At 48.4% G+C, this 15,982-nt stretch overlaps 1 protein-coding gene and 1 long non-coding RNA gene across 2 annotated transcripts in view; one reads left to right on the plus strand and one right to left on the minus strand.

Moving 5' to 3' along the window:
* MYO7B (myosin VIIB) overlaps positions 1 to 15,982 on the minus strand; it is a 67,584-nt gene that overhangs the window by 34,847 nt on the left and 16,755 nt on the right. Inside the window, exons 15-20 of the mRNA XM_064165264.1 lie at positions 10,310 to 10,447; positions 7,266 to 7,418; positions 5,859 to 5,957; positions 5,210 to 5,304; positions 2,904 to 2,988; positions 1,115 to 1,243 (exon numbers count right to left, since the gene is read on the minus strand). Of these exons, the coding sequence (XP_064021334.1) occupies positions 1,115 to 1,243; positions 2,904 to 2,988; positions 5,210 to 5,304; positions 5,859 to 5,957; positions 7,266 to 7,418; positions 10,310 to 10,447 (699 nt within the window). The remainder of the gene's footprint in view (positions 1 to 1,114; positions 1,244 to 2,903; positions 2,989 to 5,209; positions 5,305 to 5,858; positions 5,958 to 7,265; positions 7,419 to 10,309; positions 10,448 to 15,982) is intronic.
* Positions 1,053 to 13,778, plus strand: LOC135187002 (uncharacterized). Its single transcript, XR_010307164.1, has 4 exons — positions 1,053 to 1,292; positions 2,012 to 2,145; positions 12,533 to 12,650; positions 13,676 to 13,778. It is a non-coding gene; the product is annotated as an uncharacterized LOC135187002 (long non-coding RNA).

Genomic DNA, 15,982 nt, shown 5'->3' on the forward strand with positions numbered 1-15,982 from the left:
TGGTGAAGTTTTGATCAATGACAATGAACACAAAAAGCAAACAACCAGATCCATCTGCTTAGAAAGATGCTTTCTTCCTTGACAAGAGCCCCAAATGAAATATCCCAAAGGAACTATCCACATCCAGTGCTACACTACGGCAACACTTGTCAGTAAATCCCTATCAGAACTCCACCGAAGCAAGAAGTCCACGAGGTACCGCCTGGACAGATGGGCAGAGTCCAAGGGGATGGTGTTCAATAGCTCCAAGTGCAGGGTGCTGCACTTTGGCCACAACAACCCCATGCAGAGATACAGGCTGGGGTTAGAGTGGCTGGGAGCAGCCAAACAGAGAGGGTTCTGGGGGTGCTGATTGATACCCACCTGAACATGAGCCAGCAGTGTGCCCAGGTGGCCAAGAGAGCCAGTGGCATCCTGGCCTGCATCAGGAATGGTGTGGTCAGCAGGAGCAGGGAGGTCATTCTGCTCCTGTACTCTGCACTGGTTAGACCACACCTTGAGTCCTGTGTTCAGTTCTGAGCCCCCCAGTTTAGGAGGGACACTGAGATGCTTGAGTGTGTCCAGAGAAGGGCGACGAGGCTGGGGAGAGGCCTTGAGCACAGCCCTACGAGAAGACGCCGAGGGAGCTGGGATTGGTTAGCCTGGAGAAGAGGAGGCTCAGGGGTGACCTTATTGCTGTCTACAACTACCTGAGGGGCGGTTGTGGCCAGGAGGAGGTTGCTCTCTTCTCTCAGGTGGCCAGCACCAGAACAAGAGGACACAGCCTCAGGCTGCGCCAGGGGAAATTTAGGCTGGAGGTGAGGAGAAAGTTCTTCACTGAGAGAGTCATTGGACACTGGAATGGGCTGCCCGGGGAGGTGGTGGAGTCGCTGTCCCTGGAGCTGTTCAAGGCAGGATTGGACGTGGCACTTGGTGCCATGGTCTGGCCTTGAGCTCTGTGGTAAAGGGTTGGGCTTGATGATCTGTGAGGTCTCATCCAATCCTAATAATACTGTGATGCTGTGAGGTGTGTCTGTGACCATACCTCCCTCTTCATCCTCTGGTAGGCTTGGCGCGCGAGCATGCCCCTGGCATACGCCTGTATGACACAAGCAGCCTTCTTCTGCTCTGCTACCTTCTGGCGCGTTAGGTAGCCGCGGCACACGGCCTGCAGCCTGATGACACCAGCCCGGGTCCCTTCGTACTGCCTGGCGAGGTGCCGGCTGCGGTACAGAGCCTGCAGGCGCCCGAAGCCCAGCATTGCCTGTGGGGAGGTGAGGGGAAAAGCATGAGTCCAAACCTTAAGACTGAGGGTAAGTTGGGATGAGTAAAATAGAGAACAAAATTCAGCAAGTAAATAAAGGCACTGGGAGAGGTGGATGTGATAAAGCCCTTTAGGCTTTGCTTTCTGCCCTTACCCTAAACCCTCCTGGATGCGTTCCTGAGTACCTGCCCTAGGTAATTGTGCCTTGGCATGGGCACTAGACTCAGTGATCTCTGGAGGTCCCTTTAAACCCCTAACATCCTGTGATTCTGTGACTATAGAGAGTTCTACTGGGGAGCTGTTCTAGGGATTTGTGCTAGTTTGAGCCTAGCTGGGATGTTTTGGTGAGAGGAATTAGATTATAGGCTGTGAAAAGGAAACAGTGGTGATGTCTGCTGCACTCATAGGCTTGCTGAGATAAAAGTGAGAACATAAACACAGATAATAGAGTTGCTTTCTCTGGTTCTGGCTGCCTCCCTCTCTCCCTAACCTGCTGTTTGTGTAACTAATCTGCTTCCTAATCCCCCTGGCCAATTCTCCAAATTCACCTTGAACATAAGGCAAAGTCTGGGATAAGGTAGAGAGGTGGAAAGGAGGTGGAAGGGTGGTTGGGAGCCCCTCCTGGGGACTCTGGTTTCTGGGAGGAGCATTGTGTTTCCGTGTAACTTTTTGACTTGTCTATTTCTGTCTACAGCTGTAGATACAGTAAATATCTGCTTGTGTATTATGCTAAGCTGTGAATATAAATCTTCATTCTTTCATTTCCAGCTCAGCTGAGTCTAGTCTAGGTGATTTTCTTAAGTGTGGGGGTAACATTCGAACCATCCAGGAGGCGATGACGACAGCTCAAGATTATGGCAAGGGAAGGAAGAGAGTGGCAATGAAGCCAAGTGAACAGAGAGGTAAGTGTGAACAATCCCAAGGGAAACAGCAGAAGGAGGAGGGGGCAAACTGCAGTACAAGGGAGGTTATTCTTCCCCTGTACTCAGCACTGGTCAGGCCACACCTTGAGTACTGTGTCCAGTTCTGGGCCCCTCAATTCAAGAGAGATGTTGAGGTGCTGGAAGGTGTCCAGAGAAGGGCAACGAAGCTGGTGAGGAGCCTGGAGCACAAATCCTATGAGGAGAGGCTGAGGCAGCTGGGGGTGTTTAGTCTGGAGAAGAGGAGGCTCAGGGCTGACCTCATTGCTGTCTACAACTACCTGAAGGGACATTGTAGCCAGGTGGGGGGTGGCCTCTGCTGCCAGGCAACCAGCAACAGAAGAAGGGGACACAGTGTGAAGTTGTGCCAGGGGAGGTCTAGGCTGGATGTTAGGAGGAAGTTGTTGTCAGAGAGAGTGATTGGCATTGGAATGGGCTGCCCAGGGAGGTGGTGGAGGCACCATCCCTGGAGGTGTTCAAGCAAAGCCTGGATGAGGCACTTAGTGCCATGGTCTGGTTGACTGGCTAGGGCTGGGTGCTAGGTTGGACTGGATGATCTTGGAGGTCTCTTCCAACCTGGTTGATTCTATGATTCTATCTTTCCTTCATCTGTAAGTATCTTCATTGCTAATACTCAGTATGGCAAGGCATAGTATATGAACACATACACACAAATACATACATACATACATATAAGCACACAAAGTAAAGAGATATTTCTAGCTCCAGCTGTTTCTTACCATTCTGAAGTCCTTCCGGCAGCAGTAGCCTCGCCAGGCTGACTGAATGGCTACAGCAGACTTCCTCTGTTTCAGAAACCGCTTCCTAAGCAGACAGATAGATGAGGCTGCTGCTTAGAATAATGGTAAAGAGCAAAGTGGAAGGCTTTTTGTTTTATGGGATGTCTATAGTCGGGTCTCAGCCTTGTCTGCTGTCTAGAGATGTTGAGGTGCTGGAAGGTGTCCAGAGAAGGGCAACAAAGCTGGTGAAGGGCTTGGAACACAAACCCTATGAGGAGAGGCTGAGGGAGCTGGGGTTGTTTAGCCTGGAGAAGAGGAGGCTCAGGGCAGACCTCATTGCTGTCTACAACTACCTGAAGGGACATTGTAGCCAGGTGGGGTTGGTCTCTTCTGCCAGGCAACCAGCAACAGAACAAGGGGACACACTCTCAAGTTGTGCCAGGGGAGGTCTAGGCTGGATGTTAGGAGGAAGTTGTTGGCAGAGAGAGTGATTGGCATTGGAATGGGCTGCCCAGGGAGGTGGTGGAGTCTGCATCCCTGGAGGTGTTCAAGAAAAGCCTGGGTGAGGCACTTAGTGCCATGGTCTGGTTGACTGGCTAGGGCCGGGTGCTAGGTTGGACTGGCTGATCTTGGAGGTCTCTTCCAATCTGGCTGATTCTATGATTCTATGACAAGAGCCAGGAAAGCTGGCTCAGTTTTTAGTAGACATCTCACCAGGGCAAGTTTAAAGCTCAGCAAGGGCTGTTCTTCCTGCTTATGCGTAGCCCATGAACAATATATTGCAGCAGAAAGATTAGTCTGGTCAGACATTTTTGTACCACATGCCTTAAAATTACCCTCGCTCAAACATTTCATCTGCTTGCATGTTTTCCATACTGATGGAAAGGTCAGAGTAGGCTGCTTTGCCTGACTTTATCTGGCCTTAGGAGATTTCACCTATGCTCAGTCCATTCTGCAAGTGAAACAGCAACCATGAATCAGTTGAGCTCCAGAGTGTTTTCCTGTTTGCTAGAAGAAATTCACACTGATACTTTGCCCTTAATGCTGCAAAAATACAGCAACTCCAGATCAAAGTCATTCCTGCAGTAGAAGAGCTCTGTAAGATGTGAAAAAGCCTTCACATCAAGCCTGTATAAGTTAACTCCTCCATCTGAGGACCACTTGCTCCCCAGTGTCCTGTCAGGACTAGTAGCCCTTGGTAAAGGCTGTCACACTGTGGCTGTCAGAAGTGGCACAGAGCTCTGGTGCTTTGAAAATAAAGGTGAGGTAGGTCTTTTAAGGAGACTTGATACTCTATTAGGTGGCAGGCAGGCTTTGAAAAAAAAGGGGGAAGTTTTGGGGCATTTTGTATCATGTTTTTTTTTAGTTCTTGCATCTCTACTGTCAGGAATATTCCTACATCAAACAAGGATTTAGTCCTATGCCATGGTTTGGGTTGGGGGATACAAGATTAATAAGTAGACATCATGATGTAAAACATTTAACAAAGATGAGCATTTACTTGACAGAGACTAAATTTAATTCCTGAAGATATTTCAAACTAAACCAGACCAAATGCAAGAGCTGTGATCTTCACAAAGTGAAGGACTGCTTAGTTTCTGTCTGATTCTTTTCTGTCTTGTATCAAACACTTATGTTCTAAATGTGAGAGTTCCTGTAGCTCTGATAAGGCCACAGATTCCATGGGGATTCCCTGCTTTCTAGATGTCTACAGTTTGCTAGAAAGATGAAGTGCAAATCCTCCTCCCAGCTCTTTGTCTTCATACAAGCTGAATGTGTCACAGCCCTGCACTTTGAGAAGCATCATGAAAGTAAAGATGCTAAGCCAGAACAAATTGTGGTGCAAAATCCTCCCAGCTGGACTGTGCACTGTTACAAGATGAGCACTGAATTTGGGGCCAGAGGAAGATATAGACTGTGGGAGGTCTAGGCTGGATGTTAGGAGGAAGTTGTTGGCAGAGAGAGTGATTGGCATTGGAATGGGCTGCCCAGGGAGGTGGTGGAGTCACTGTCCCTGGAGGTGTTCAAGAAAAGCCTGGCTGAGGCACTTAGTGCCATGGTCTGGTTGATTGGCTAGGGCTGGGTGCTAGGTTGGACTGGATGATCTTGGAGGTCTCTTCCAACCTGGTTGATTCTATGAATTAGTACCTTTTACTCATAGCAGGTTGGCACCACTCAAGCCACTGACATATACAGAGTGCTAACGTGGATTCTGTGATACATTTCATACTCAAAACCACTGGGTAAAACTGCACCACAAAGGTTGCTGAATCAAACCAAAGCACATCTCCTGTAAAATCACTGACCTGTCCTTCAATCCTCTCATCACCTTCTGGATAAGGAGAACCTTATCTGTAAGTATGTTTTGGCGTTGCAGCTCCAATACTGTATCATGATGATCCTGTTGAAAGAAAGTGCAGCTGAGCAGGCACCCTCACAACTTCTGAAAACTGGACACATGGTCTGAAAGGCCCCAAACTGGCATGATGTAGTACAAGTTGCAATTCAAATGCATGTGTGGAACTGCAATAGGAAGAGTGTACATCACCTGACAACACCATGCCTGGCTACAGCCATTAACAAGCAGAGAATCTGCCTGCAGTAAGACTGCTTTTACCTGGGTATATGCTACAGGCAAGGAGCTCCCCTGCTGTAGTGTTCTGGAATCCAGTTCTTGCTTATGCTCAAGGAATGAGCAAAGGCCAGGACATTGCACTGTGCTGTTTAAGTTGCAATACTGCAGCATAGGAAGAGGGTTAGCCTCTCCTGCACCAAGCTGTGTCCATTATATTACTTGGCCTTCAGGGACAAAGATTCAGCCTTAGATTGAAGAGAGAGTTTATAAGAGAACACTGTCTTTCTGGGTCACCCACTCTTTCACAAACAGGTCAAGCTGTACCATGAAGCACCCACTTTTTCCAGGAGAACAGACAATAAACTATTCTTTTTACTTACTTTAAGGAAAATCTTGGTCTTTCCAGCTTGCCAGCTTTCATCCTTGCCCAGCACTGCTTCACAGATGTGGATACAGCTCTGGCGAACATCATTTTTCAGCTGATATGCAAAAGCATCATCATGTTAGGGCTTGGTGGTGAAACAGAGCAGCTGTACTCTGTAATGGTATGTTGCTCTGCATTGCAAAGGATGAAGAACTGAAGCAGATGAGGTCTCACAGACCTCTGGACTGAAAGTATAATGAATGAGGTGGTTTGGCTCAAATGGTCAAGAAAAGGAAGAATATAACTTCAGATATTCCAGAGCTGAAGTGCAAGGAGGATGGCAGAGACCATAGAAGTGTGTTGTTTTAGAGAAGAAACATCTAAGGGCAATGGAGGTGCCACCCTACCTGGGATATCTGTGTGGGGCAGATCAAGGATAGCTGCACCTAAAAGCACTTCTACTGTTTCACTAAGGACCAAATGAGTATGTAAGTGTTAGCTACAATTACTGTGACAACAGTTGCTGTGATAACAGCTCCCTCAGATGTGCAGCAGTAATCCAATTATCTACCATGGAAAAGATTAAAGTCTCCTAAGGAAAAGTTAGATGAGCCAATGTAAAGGGTTAACCCTCCTGGGGGGTGGTCTTGAACCTGACCCCAGGTCCTCCTGACTCCTCCCTGGGGGTGGGTCTGAATCTGACCCCAGGTGTAGTGCTTCGCCCACTCCCACTTCCTGACTAGGGCCCCTGTGACAACAGAGGAATTTGCTGTTTCTTTTGCTTCCCTGCCTGCTAGCATCACCCTTGTTCTGCTGTTTTTGCTTTACCATGTGGCAATCCCACCACATGGTGGACAAGCCCTGTCTGAAAATCTACCTCCATCCATTGCCATCAATCTGGTTATATGGATATATATTGTATCTTGTTTTCCTTTCCCTTTATCTCTGTGTAACTCCCCTGTCTTAAATACAGGCTCACAGGATATTAGGCGTTGGAAGGAACCCAAAGAAATCATCGAGTCCAACCTCCCTGCCAGAGCAGGATCACACAATCTAGCACAGATCACAGAGGAACACAGCCAGACAGGCCTTGAAAGTCTCCAGAGAAGGAGACTCCACCACAGGCTCTCTGAGGAGCCTGTACCAGTGCTCTGTGACCCTTACAGTAAAGAAATTCCCCCTTTTATTTATTGTTTAAGTTTTTTTTCCTTCTAACTCCCAAGTGGAAGCAAGACTATTTTAGTTGGGTGAGGTGTTTTAGCCTCTTCTCTACATCTAATTCTTTTCTTTCCAAAAGGGGCATGGAATGGGGAAGAGGAGAAGGCATCCTATTATTGTATTGGTCCTGTTAGCTATCTTTTGAGTCTCTGGGAAATTTAAACCAGAACCAAGGCAGCCTTAAATCAAATTCTTGCTTCCACACCTGTTCCCGAAGAGCCCAGGGCAGGAGAACTCTGTATCTCTCAAAGAACTCCTGGAAGCTGTAGCGAATTGGGTAGCCAGCTTTCCTGATCTGGATGGTCTCCATCATCCCTGAGTAGCGCAGCTGTTTGATGCACAGCTCCCGGTCGAACAGCTGAAAGGAGAAGCAGACAAGGAGGAGGCTTAGCACTGAAGGAAGCTACACATGCAGCATTCCTCAGATCACATCTAGAATCATAGAATCAACGAGGTTGGAAGAGACATCCAAGATCATCCAGCCCAACCTAGCACCCAGCCCTAGCCAGTCAACCAGACCATGGCACTAAGTGCCCCATCCAGAATTTTCTTCAATACCTCCAGGGATGGAGACTCCACCACCTCCCTGGGCAGCCCATTCCAATGCCAATCACTCTCTCTGACAACAACTTCCTCCTAACATCCAGCCTATACTTCCCCCAGCACAACTGTGTCCCCTTGTTCTGTTGCTGGTTGCCTGGCAGAAGAGACCAACCCCACCTGGCTGCAGCCTCCCTTCAGGTAGTTGTAGACAGCAATGAGCTCTGCCCTGAGCTTCCTCTTCTCCAGGCTAAACAACCCCATCTCCCTCAGCCTCTCCTCATAGGGTTTGTGTTCCAGGCCCCTCACCAGCTTTGTTGCCCTTCTCTGGACACCTTCCAGCACCTCAACATCTCTCTTGAATTGAGGAGCCCAGAACTGGACACAGCACTCAAGGTGTGGCCTGAGCTGTGCTGAGTACAGGGGCAGAATAACCTCCCTTGTCCTACTGGCCACACTGTTCCTGATGCAGGCCAGGATGCCATTGGCTCTCTTGGCCACCTGGGCACACTGCTGCCTCATCTTCAGCTACTCTCTGCCAGCACCCCCAGGTCCCTTTCCTCCCGGCTGCTTCCCAGCCACTCTGTCCCCAGCCTGTAGCACTGCTTGGGGTTGTTGTGGCCAAAGTACAGAACCCTGCACTTGGCCTTGTTCAATCTCATCCCATTGGCCTCTGCCCACCCATCCAGCCTGTCCAGGTCCCTCTGCAGGGCTCTCCTACCTTCCAACAGATCAACACCTGCTCCTAGTGTCATCTGCATACTTACTGATGCTGGACTCAATCCTCTCATCCAGATCATCAGTAAAGATATTGAACAGGCCTGGGCCCAGCACTGATCCTTGGGGAACACCACTGGTGACAGCTGCCAACTGCTTGTGGCACCATTCACCACCACTCTCTGGGCTCTGTCATCCAGCCAGTTCTTGACCCAGCACAGAGTGAATCTGTCCATCTATTAACCTTCAACCTCGGAGTGCCCACAAAGCAGCCTACTATGCTGTTGAAATTTTTACCTCTTACTTCATTATTGCAGCAAATCAATTTGTTATGAGCATAAACAACTGACCCCAAAGGCCCTTCAAATTTCTGGTTAGCAGCAGCAGAAAACAGCCCATTAACTTCAGTCTGGCTTTAGCAACCATTATCAGTTCTCAAACTGCCATTTCATGCCAACAATGTATTGCTCATGTTGGTTTGCAGGTGTGAGTAACTGCAGTAGTGTTGCAGCTATTTGGTTGCTGCTGCAGATGTGGCCAAAGCCCACACAGATCAGTTGGAGATGTGACCAAAGTTCACATAGACCAGTGTGATCAGAAGCAATGGCACATGGACTCCAGACCAATTCAGTGTGAATTATGCCAGAGACTCTTTATTGATTGTTTTGACTCTCATTATATAGTCTTTGAGCATAGAGCACACACCTCCATGTTAGCATAATTAGGCAATAACAACCCAGTCTTTTACATAACCGTGCCTTATTTTTCTTAGTAACAAGATCACAGTATCACAGTATCACCAAGGTTGGAAGAGACCTCACAGATCATCAAGTCCAACCCTTTACCACAGAGCTCAAGGCCAGACCATGGCACCAAGTGCCACATCCAGTCCTGCCTTGAACAGCTCCAGGGACGGCGACTCCACCACCTCCCCGGGCAGCCCATTCCAGTGTCCAATGACTCTCTCAGGGAAGAACTTTCTCCTCACCTCCAGCCTAAATCTCCCCTGGCACAGCCTGAGGCTGTGTCCTCTCGTTCTGGTGCTGGCCACCTGAGAGAAGAGAGCAACCTCCTCCTGGCTACAGCCTCCCCTCAGGTAGTTGTAGACAACAATAAGGTCTCCCCTGAGCCTCCTCTTCTCCAGGCTAACCAATCCCAGCTCCCTCAGCCTCTCCTCGTAGGGCTGTGCTCAAGGCCTCTCCCCAGCCTCGTTGCCCTTCTCTGGACACGCTCAAGCATCTCAGTGTCCCTCCTAAACTGGGGGGCCCAGATGTCCATTTATCTATCCTTTCTGAGATAAGGTAGGCAGCAGCTGTGGGAAATCAAGGTCAGCATTCACCTGTTATTATCCTTCTTCATTCCATTCCCACAGAGAAGCAACTTAGCTCCTTTGGGTATAGCCATGCAAAGCACTGCATATGTGCTGCTGGGCTCTTGTAATGCAGATTAAAAACAGGCTCACTGGGCTACAGGCACTACTTGAAACATTATTAACTCACTTGATCAGCACCACAGAAGGCTTTAGCATAGAACTGCATCATGATCTCCGAGTTCCACACAAGTGTCTTAATGACAAACTCAATCTTCCAGTAGAGTCAAATTAAGCCATGCCACCCCTCTCTCAAACACCAACAGCTCTCCTATTCTCCCAGGCTATGTCATAGTATGATCATTGTTAGATCCTATTTTCTTTTGTTTGTTCCTTGGTAAGGGCCTGAAGCTCTCTGGTTTTGTCTTTATCCCTACAGGAAAGGCTTTTGCAGCCCCTCTCAGGAATACACCTACCTGCTTTTTTTTTTTGCCATCTATGACCTTTGGTTGGAAATGCTTTTGTAAACGAACAATACTACATCCTACCACCTTTTAAACTGCAGCAATAGCCTTCGCTCCAGCTCTGGGATGAAGCTACAGATAGAAAATGCTACATAGCAACCAACAGCTTTTTCTCATGAAGAAGTTTACTGAGGGCAAGAGCTGTTGTTAAAACATTACCAGAGGTTTCTTGTAGTCATTTGGCTTGATGCAGCGGATGAAGTATGGCTGGCACTGCTCAAGGATTTTCATTAGTTTCTCCAGGGATTGCTTGAACTGTCCTCCCAGAGTAGAGAGCCGTTTGGTGGTATCCACGCCCTGGGAAGAAGAAGCACATGCTGACTGCTACATCATTCACTGGCAGAGGGCCAATTGCATAGAATCACAGAAGCACAGAAGTTCTTAGATTGCAAAAGACCATCAAGTCCAATCATTAGTTTCACACTGACAAGTCCTTGACTAACCCAAATCCCTCAGCACAACATCTCATCACTATGAATCGCTATGGTTGGAGAGGACCACCAGGATCATCCAGTCCAACCTTCATCCCAGCATCCTTCATCACCAGACCATAGCCTCAAGCACCACATCCACTCTCCTTTTAAACACCTCCAGGGATGGCGACTCCACACAAAATTAACCAGGTTGGAAAAGACCTCTAAGGTCATTGAGTCCAACCTATCACCTAACCTTTCTAATTAACTAAACCATATCATAGAATCAACCAGGTTGGAAGAGACCTCCAAGATCATCCAGTCCAACCTAGCACCCAGCCCTAGCCAGTCAACCAGACCATGGCACTAAGTGCCTCATCCAGGCCTTGCTTGAAGACCTCCAGGGACGGTGCCTCCACCACCTCCCTGGGCAGCCCATTCCAATGCCAATCACTCTCTCTGGGAAGAACTTCCTCCTAACACCCAGCCTATACCTACCCTGGCACAACTTAAGACTGTGTCCCCTTGTTCTATTGCTGGTTGCCTGGGAGAAGAGGCCAACCCCCACCTGGCTACAATGTCCCTTCAGGTAGTTGTAGACAGCAATGAGGTCACCCCTGAGCCTCCTCTTCTCCAGGCTGCAGACCCCCAGCTCCCTCAGCTCTCTAAGTGCCTCATCCAGCCTCCTTTTAAACACCTCCAGGGATGGCAACTCCACCACCTCCCTGGGCAGCCTGTTCCAGTGCCTGACCACCCACTCAGTAAAGAACTTCCTCCCAACATCCAACCTAAACCTCCCCTGATGCAACTTGAGGCCATTTCCTCTTGTCCTATCATTAGTAATTCAGAAGAGACCAGCTCCAGCCTCACTGCAACCTCAATTAACACCACAATTACAAGCACAATTAACAAAGCTTTGTATTTTCGTGCAGTGTTAACAAGATCACACAACTGCCAGGGAAAAAAAATGAATAAGATATTGCCTGCATGGGAGCTGAAGCAGCCATCTGCATCTTATTTATTTGGATTTAGTCTTGCAAAGAAACCCCACTGAGCTCTTTCACCTGCTTGGGCACTAAGCTGTAGCAGTGAGGGGTGCCTGTGGTGGGAGCAATTGCACCCACGTAAGCCAGTCTGTTCCAACCAAGGCTGTGCTTAGTGTAGGGCCTGGGTGCCACAGTATTATTCATGGGTGTGTGCCTGAAAGCTTGGTGAGAAATAGCCACTCCCAAGGCAATTATCATCTGCAGGCCAGGCAGATGATCATCATTAAGACATCTCATCATGAGAATAGATCCAGAAGAGCTCATTCCTTTGCGATTAGGTGGACAGATTGTCCTGCCCTGATGAGCACAGCACTGATCACAGAATCATAGGATCGGTCAGGGTTGGAAGGCACCGCAAGGACCTGCCCATGGCCAGGGACACCCTACCCTAGCTCAGGCTGCCCAGAGCCTGCACTATAGCAGAGTACACAGTGAAAAGGCAAAGTTTAACTGGAGCATAAGGTAAGAGCTACTCCGTTTATGGCTGCACATGAAGTTCTTTGTCTCACCCCTCCTGGGGTGAATTTTGCTCCCAGTTCCAATGGTGTAACCCCGGAGGGATTACACTTGACTGCAGTTAACTCCTGACTTCCCCAGTTTCTCTGGCAGCAGTTTGACCTGTCGTCTTCACACAGATCATCACCTGGCCTAAGGGCATACTAAATTATGGGGACTACAGTGCAGATTCCAGCTAACAAAAGGACTCCACTGGCCTTTTACTTACAGGCGTGCAGCTAACGATTGCAGGACAATACAGCTAGTTTGTTGGGGAGGTGGAGGGGAGGAGATTGTAGAGTTTTTCCTAAGCAAACAATTGAAGCTCCAGTGGCTCTCCTCACTTCCATGATCTTCTTGGTACCTCATTCTGCTGGTTCTTATGTTTCAAGTGCTCTTTAAATTGACACCTTCTGCTTTACCTACAGGTCAGTGCTGCCCTCCAGTGCTCAAACAGTTATGCTTTTGACAAACAGTTCCTGGGAGTATCTTACAGCATCTCTGATCCGACCTAGGGCTAGCAAGCATCTCTTTGAAGTAGCTGTGGTAAGAACAGATACATATTTAAGCTGCATAAGAATTGAAAGCAATTTGTACTGCTAGATTTCAGAGACCTTTCTGCTGTACTAGTAAATCTAGTGTGCTAGATGGCCACACAAATCTGAAGCCTCGAGATCTTACACGTGTAATACTGAAAGCTGAATTTGTGTTGACATGGCAGTGACTTTTCTCCCCTGGTGTATCAGCAGAGCAGCTCTGAGACCTCAGGATAGTAAAGCTTTTAAGCTTTTTTCTGGCCCTTCATTCACTATTCTTGTGTGTAGCCTTCTTCTTAGGCTTCCCAACGGTGGCCCAACCTATTTGAAATGGATAGGAATATTTCAGCTAATTTCTGTGTGTTTTGAAGTGAGCAGTACATCACATTTGGTATCTCCTTTCTTGGCATGCTGCTGTACTTTCCCAGTGTAAGGGAAGGTGTTTTTTTCCTTCCAATGAAACAACCTTATTTACAGAGACAAAAAAAAGACCCCTTAGAGCAATGCAGATAGACCTGGTATTTAATCTGAAGGTATTGAGAGGCCTTGAGCACAGCCCTACGAGGAGAGGCTGAGGGAGCTGGGATTGGTTAGCCTGGAGAAGAGGAGGCTCAGGGGAGACCTTATTGCTGTCTACAACTACCTGAGGGGAGGTTGTGGCCAGGAGGAGGTTGCTCTCTTCTCTCAGGTGGCCAGCACCAGAACGAGAGGACACAGCCTCAGGCTGTGCCAGGGGAGATTTAGGCTGGAGGTGAGGAGAAAGTTCTTCCCTGAGAGAGTCATTGGACACTGGAATGGGCTGCCCGGGGAGGTGGTGGAGTCGCCGTCCCTGGAGCTGTTCAAGGCAGGACTGGACGTGGCACTTGGTGCCATGGTCTGGCCTTGAGCTCTGTGGTAAAGGGTGGGACTTGATGATCTGTGAGGTCTCTTCCAACCTTGGTGATACTGTGATATTGTGATATTAATAGCATGCAAGAGGTGCTAAGCTAGTTTTCTGTTGCTGCTTGTACCACTTCTGTCATTCTTCTCCCCCAGGATGTTTACCTGTCCATGGCTAGATGTTCTGGACAGCAGAAAGCCACAATGGGATATAGGCTGAAGAAGAAAAGACAGGATCAGAAAACAATGCCAGGAGAGTAGACAGATAACAGGTAAGAAACAATGCCAGGAGAATAGACAGATAACAGGTAAGAGAGTGAGCTGGTTGTTTATTCTGTACCCTCATGGGAAAGCTCAGAGATATAAACGTTGAAGGCAAAAGTACTTGCACACAATGATGATACTTGCATAGGTTAAATGCCTAGAAATCAAGGTATGTGAAAGTTGCAGCAAGGCAGAGAACTTGAACTCTGCCCCAGGCTGTTTCCAGTCCACTGAGCTTTACAACCTGGTTTTCACTAGGCACAGGACAAGGCTCCCTACTCGTACTCCTGGGCACAGATGATTCTGTGATAATTAGCCACCTTGAACTTTGTCACAAAGCCTCTGGGCCAGGAAGGAGAGCTAAAGTTGTGGCAATGTGCAAGGCAGTGAGACTGTCTACAGGTGTCACCGGGAGCAGGAGCAGAGCATCTTTCTGTGACAGCACAGCTATTTGCTCGTTTTTACCTAGCCTGTCAGCCTCCTGCAAGAATGAAAAGGCAGGACCCACCTGGCAGCTGCCCAGTCAGCCCCTTTGGTGTTACAGTTCCAGCAGACTGGCTGTGTGTGCAGTATGGCAGCAGGATAGCTGCTGGTTCTGGATAAGTATGGGTTTTGCAGAGGGACTGTTGCCTTGAGCCTTTTGAACTGCAGTTTGTTTCTACTCATTTACACCCATCCTGGTGATGTGGATGCAGTGCTAATGCCCAGGCAGACACAGCAAACTGTCCAGCTGATGAAAGCTTGTGGGGTGGTAGCAGGACTCATGCTTAAATGACAGCCTACAGGCATGGTGTGGTGGTTTGAGGGGCTCCCAGGTTCCTGAGAAAACTGCAGAGACCAAGATCCATCTGAGGGGATGGACTGGTCATCCCTGGATATTGTCATTTTGTTATTCAATCCCAGAATCACAGAACTTCTTAGATTGGAAAAGACCTTCAAGATTCTTGAGTCCAATCAGTAGTTTCACACTGACAAGTCTTTGACTAACCCAAATCCCTCAGCACAACATCTCATCACTATGAAATGCTATGGTTGGAGAGGACCACCAGGATCATCCAGTCCAATCTTCATCCCAACATCCTTCATCACCAGACCATGGCCTCAAGCACCACATCCACTCTCCTTTTAAACACCTCCTGCTGACACCTTGCATCAGAGTCAATTCATTCTCCTGTCTCACTTCCTTTTCAGCTCTTGGAGGAACTCTTATCTAGGTAACTATGTAGAAGTACTCTGTGGGCTGCAGCCTTTAAGGCCACAGCTGCAGTGAATTTTGGCCTGTTTGGGATTAATTGGAAAACAATGGATGTGGGGTAGAAAATGAGCCCTGAGGTTTTGGTAGTTTAGCTTGGCTGGGGGGAGGTTTTGGGGGAATTCTCATGTATCCTGTATCTGTATTAGGGGTTAAGGATTCATGTATGCACTATTTTTTCCTGCACATATTTAAACATAAGTTTTCTCTATTCCTCTCCAACTCAGCAAGAGCATAATTATTTTACTGCCCTTTTTCCTTAAAAAAGAGTAAAGTGAAATCATCTCAGTTTGTTGCACACTTAAGCAAAAAACTATGACATGTGGCCACATAGAAGTCCAGGGATGCAGTCCTGGGAGACAGGGCTGGCACCTTGAGTACTGTGTCCAGTTCTGGGCTCCTCAGTTTAAGAGAGATGTTGAGGTGCTGGAAGTTGTCCAGAGAAGGGCAACAAAGCTGGTGAGGGGCCTGGAACACAGCCCTGTGAGGAGAGGCTGAGGGAGCTGGGGGTGTGCAGCCTGGAGAAGAGGAGGCACAGGGCAGAGCTCATTGCTGTCTACAACTACCTAAAGGGAGGTTGTAGCCAGGTGGGGTTGGGCTCTTCTGCCAGGCAAGCAGCAACAGAACAAGGGGACACAGCCTCAAGTTGTACCAGGGGAGGACTAGGCTGGATGTTAGGAGGAAGCTCCTGGCAGAGAGAGTGATTGGCATTGGAATGGGCTGCCCAGGGAGGTAGTGGAGTCACCGTCCCTGGAGGTGTTGAAGAAAAGCCTGGATGAGGCACTTAGTGCCATGGTCTGGTTGACTGGCTAGGGCTGGGTGCTAGGTTGGGCTGGATGATCTTGGAGGTCTCTTCCAACCTGGTTGATTCTGTGATTCTGTGACACTATTACATTTTTTGCCAGCATGAACAGCAGACTGACTTGTCCTGCAGACTGCTTTGCAGA

The sequence above is a fragment of the Pogoniulus pusillus genome, chromosome 26, assembly GCF_015220805.1.
Source record: "Pogoniulus pusillus isolate bPogPus1 chromosome 26, bPogPus1.pri, whole genome shotgun sequence".
Classification (NCBI taxonomy): Eukaryota; Metazoa; Chordata; class Aves; order Piciformes; family Lybiidae; genus Pogoniulus; species Pogoniulus pusillus.